Genomic DNA, 4,644 nt, shown 5'->3' with positions numbered 1-4,644 from the left:
GGCTACGTTAATTTGTCTATACATCTTGGCGATGTCTGCGGTATAAATAATATTGTGTTTTCTGAAACGGATTATAATGGAAAATAAGTCGCCCTGGATATGAGGTCCGACACACAATTTGTCATTTAATGATTGCCCTGACGTAGATTTACATGAGCCATCGAATACGACTCGCAATTTTGTTGTTGTGCTGGAGTTTTTGATCACACCGTGGTGTGGTAAATAGAAAATAGTTTGTAGTGTATCGTCTTCTGGCCTTACTTCGCTCATATGTCCAAGCCTCTCATATTCATCAATAAATTCGTGATATGCCTTCTTGAATTCTAAATCGCGTGAAAATCGTTTTTCCAGAGAGTAAAATCTATGCGTCGCGTTACTTAATGAGTTTTCGAAATTAAAATGATTATCGCGCATGGGTAACCGTACTACAAATCTACCGTTGGGGTCGCGTTTAAATGTTGAAGTGAAATGACTTTCGCAATAAATTTCCTCGTTTGTGAAATCACGTTGTGCTTCACACTCCTCGATAGTAGAATGCCGACACTTACCCCCACCACTTTCTGTGACGTCACGGAGACCTTGGGTTTTTCCCAAGGTCGTGGCCTTGGGTTTTTCCCAAGGTCGTGGCTTTGGGTTTTTCCCAAGGTCGTGGCTTTGGGTTTTTCCCAAGGTCGTGGCTTTGGGTTTTCCCAAGGTCGTGGCCTTTGGGTTTTCCCAAGGTCGTGACCTTGGGTTTTCCCAAGGTCGTGACCTTGGGTTTTCGGTGTTTTTTTTTCCCAATGTCGTGGCTTTGGGTTTTCCCAAGGTCGTAGTCTTGGGGTTTTTCCCAAGATCATGGTTTTGAGGTTTTTCCAAGATCGTGACTTTGGTACAGGATCATGGTCTTGGATCCTGGGGCAGGGTTGTGATTATGGATTCTGGATCAAGGTCGTGGTCTTGGATGCTGAGTTGAGATTGTGTGATTTGGATTCTGGGATTTGAGTTTGGACTAAAATTGTGCTCTGGGATTTTCCTAGCGAATTTAAAAGAGAGAGGTGTAGAGAAAAATAAGAGATGCTGTATTACAAACCTAATCTAAGTACATACTCTTAGAAAATGGTAATCCATACATTTCAAATTTTACAAAGAAGAAGAAGAGGAAAAAGCAAAGCGAGAAGCAAGCAAAACAAGAAAATATTTGTGTACTTACTTTTTCTTAGTTTTTGTTTGAAAATCCTTGTTTTTTCCAAGTTTATCCACACACACACACACCCTCCCTAACACATAAGAAAGAGAGAGATGCACAGATTAGCACTGTATAATTACGTAAACTGCAGTAGATTATGCGAGTCTAATAAAACTTGTAACAATACGTTAGGTGATGTTAATGAGTCGGTAGTCAAATACTAACTGAAATTAGAGCGTACATTTCTTATTTGGGTATTTCCCGAGGCCATTGCAATGGGTTTCCTCAAGTCATGGCCTTGGACTATGAACTTGTCGTAGCATTGGGTTTTTCCCCAAGGTCATGGTCTTGGACTTTGACCTCCCCAAGGTCATGGTCTTGGACTTTGACCTCGAGTTTTTCCAAGGTCGTGGTCTTGGACTTTGACCTCGAGTTTTTTCCAGGGTCGTGGTCACGTAGTCGACCGCTATGCTTTAAACCATATTTATGAACCTCACTCAAAAGGGATACTTTTTTATAAAAAATCAACCGATCTTTAAACGATTTTAACTTGTCTTTATTAGTATCAACCCTTAAATGTAAACAAATTTATATTACAAAACGTAGCAGTATACAATAAACGGATGATGTCGTCGTTAGACTTTAAGTTATCATTAAACATGTTTACAAAATCGCTAGTGGCAACATTATTCATTTTAAAAACTAAGTACATCAAGCAATATTGGCCACAAAAAGTCGAAAGGGGATGTTGTAACATTTTATAGTTACATGTAAAACGTCTAGAGTTGGCTTTCAAAAATTTTAAATGAAGGCCACATGGAGACCTTCCGAAGGAATCAAAGAATTCGCCAATTCCATCTTTATCGATGTAGATAGCGTTCCAATGTTGACCAGGTCTGGTGGAAACATCTGTATTGACTATAAGTCCATATGGACGACGAATAAATTTTGGTAATTTATCAGCTGCAAAAACACCAGGCCTTACAGAATCCTGTATGTGATTCAGGGCTCGTTGAAGTTCTAGGGAATTCATCGGTGGAGCTAATTTGGGTCCATTCGTATAGCATTAAAGCGTTTTCTTGCGAGCACATTAAAGTTTCACTGTTATGATTCAAGCACCTAATGCCTCCAAATTCTTTCTTCAGCTTCTTTAAAGAAGGGCATCCGCAATCCTCTGCATTTATTATAGGTTTGTTTAGGAAATTTAGAATGTACTGCTTCTCTAGTCCTTTAACATAGATCTTGCTAAATGGCTGTAGCAGGGTACGTAGTTCCTCTTCAAAATTTTCATATCGAATGTGACCGGAGGTCCACTTTAAGCCATGATAATAATCCTCTAAATATCGAATCTCTTTTTTCATAGTTGCAGTAATACTATAATTTTGAGGGGGTTTTATTAACAGAGTTGTGCATTTCGGACCCTCCGAGGAAACAATCGAAATTTCTTTGGGTATAAACTCATTAAGAGCACCTCGGAAACCTTGCATATCGACGTATGCATCCATTGCAGAAAACATTTAAACTGGCTAAGGACTCGTATAAACTGATCTTTTATTTATTATTATTAGTGAAATCATACGTAGGATATCAGCTTAATTTATTTTTCTGCTTTTCGAACTTATTGATGTGCGTAAGACTATGCAATGTACGCAATTTTGAGATTTCTCTTTTAACTGTTGAAATCTGCGTTAACATTTCGGTGTTTATCGATTTCAATGACATTGTCGAACTCCGCATATACCAAGCAGTTTACTGTTTCAGTTAACGCATCTTGAAATCCAACTTCGATGCGCAATGAACCATTCCTAACTAAATTCCAATGTGTTGTGGCGTTAGCGGATAAATCAGGTGTCAGGTCAAAGGTAGTTAAACAGTAGCCGTGAGGGTAATCTAAACGCGATATGTTATTTCCTTCATTCAAAAAATGAATACCCGTCCCCGAAAATAAAGTATGATATGCCCGTACGTATAATCCTGCCCGTGTGAAATCAGGTTGCAACGGCTTTGAAGGAATTTGCTGTCCGTCGATGTACAGGGACATGTAATTAATCTTGTAGTTTTGGAAATTGAAAGGGTTAGACGCGTAATCGCCATTAAACGCTTTATTGGATACAAAACCGATTATGCAACGTTTTGGCAACTGTCCAAGGAAGACGTTATCTAAAGATTTACGCTGTATTCCGGTTGGTATTGTTAACACTTTTACATCGGTTCGAGTAATAGGATATTTTGCGGCGGACGTTTCTAATGCTTTAGTGTGAGCGAGAAGAATTGTAGGATTTATCTTCATTCTTCGTACCAGCAAATTGGCATCGACAATTTTTACTTTATAAGTTGCACCTGCACCAGCCATTAAGTTAAACGAATCTCTGGATCTCACAAATTTAACTTTCATTTCAACACCGTTTATGAGAAATTTTTCTTGGTTAAACAAATCGGCATGGACATGTCCAATCATCTCTATCATGTTACTCTCGGCTGCTGCGGCTTGACGTATAGTGAAACCTACGTTATCTGCTGTTAATGTGTCCATTTTTTTTGGTGTATCGTTGTGCCACAATGAACACCCCAGATGTGATGTTTTGGCTTCCAAACCATAATTTAGCAAAGTTTCAATATATGCACGATACGCATATGTGTTATTAGGTGGCGACACCAATTTCTGATTTAAACATATCTCCACCTGGCTATACAGCGTGTGTAACCAATTGTTGGCTGGACCTACAACATCTCCAACACCCAATATTGAATCATCTTGTTTTACAATTCTTGCCGTGATATAGAGCATAGTGTGACTTAAATCCAAATAATCATTCCCGCTTCCGGGGATTACGAATTCTATCGGAGCATCATCGGTTAACGAGGATAAAGGTTTGTAAAAAACCCATTCGCCACTTTCAATACTTGTTTGAGTAGCTGGCAGTGCGAACAAATCCAGCTCTGATTTTATGCACTCACAAGACTGCGCGTGAAGGAATGCCATGTTTATTGCTTTGAAAATATGTCACTAAATTTGGGCTTTGTAGGTTTTTTAATTCTTGATGTAGTTTTCTTACGACTTGCAATTTTAAACTGATCAAGTTTGGGTATGTGAGGTGTTTTATAACCAGATCCTTGCATCAATGTATCAATTTTTTCATCGGCTTTGCGTTTTAGATTTCTTCCTGCTTCGTGAATTCGATCTTGAAACGCTTCCTTGATAGGCTTATCCTCGATTATATCGCCTAGTACATTCGTACCGGTTCGTAAAGCTTCTTTCCCAACTGCACGCATTCCGGATTTAAACAATGGTAAAATACTACGAAACACTCCACCTAACCAGCTCCCTATCCCATGACCTCTTTGATACGGTGACCCCTATAAATCGTACCAATGCCAGTACCGGCTTGATTTACGTAGTACTGTTGGTATGGACACCCCATTTCTTAAAATGTAGCTTCAAGCTCAATGTTCCAAACTCGAATGGCATTGATTGTCCA

The 4,644-nt window shown here is 39.1% G+C and overlaps 1 protein-coding gene across 1 annotated transcript; it reads right to left on the bottom strand.

The window, feature by feature from the left end:
* Nucleotides 1-2,834: 2,834 nt before the first annotated feature.
* Nucleotides 2,835-4,438, bottom strand: LOC116180696 (uncharacterized protein F54H12.2-like). The gene is made up of 2 exons (XM_031500811.1): nucleotides 4,222-4,438; nucleotides 2,835-4,003 (listed from the first exon to the last, which is right to left on the bottom strand). The coding sequence occupies exons 1-2, from the start codon at nucleotides 4,436-4,438 to the stop codon at nucleotides 2,835-2,837; spliced, it is 1,386 nt and encodes a 461-aa protein (XP_031356671.1).
* Between the last annotated feature and the right edge of the window lie 206 nt (nucleotides 4,439-4,644).

Source organism: Photinus pyralis, unplaced genomic scaffold (assembly GCF_008802855.1).
Source record: "Photinus pyralis isolate 1611_PpyrPB1 unplaced genomic scaffold, Ppyr1.3 Ppyr1.4_LG9, whole genome shotgun sequence".
NCBI classification, from domain to species: domain Eukaryota; kingdom Metazoa; phylum Arthropoda; class Insecta; order Coleoptera; family Lampyridae; genus Photinus; species Photinus pyralis.
Note: the sequence above shows the minus strand (reverse complement) of the source record. Positions and strands in the feature narration are given on the sequence as shown.

Coding starts and splice junctions, on each gene's coding strand:
- LOC116180696 (XM_031500811.1), bottom strand. CDS start 4,438: ATGCGTGCAGTTGGGAAAGAAGCTTTACGAACCGGTACGAATGTACTA. Junction 4,004..4,221: donor TCAGTTTAAAATTGCAAGTC/GTAAGAAAACTA, acceptor ATGCTCCGATAG/AATTCGTAATCCCCGGAAGC.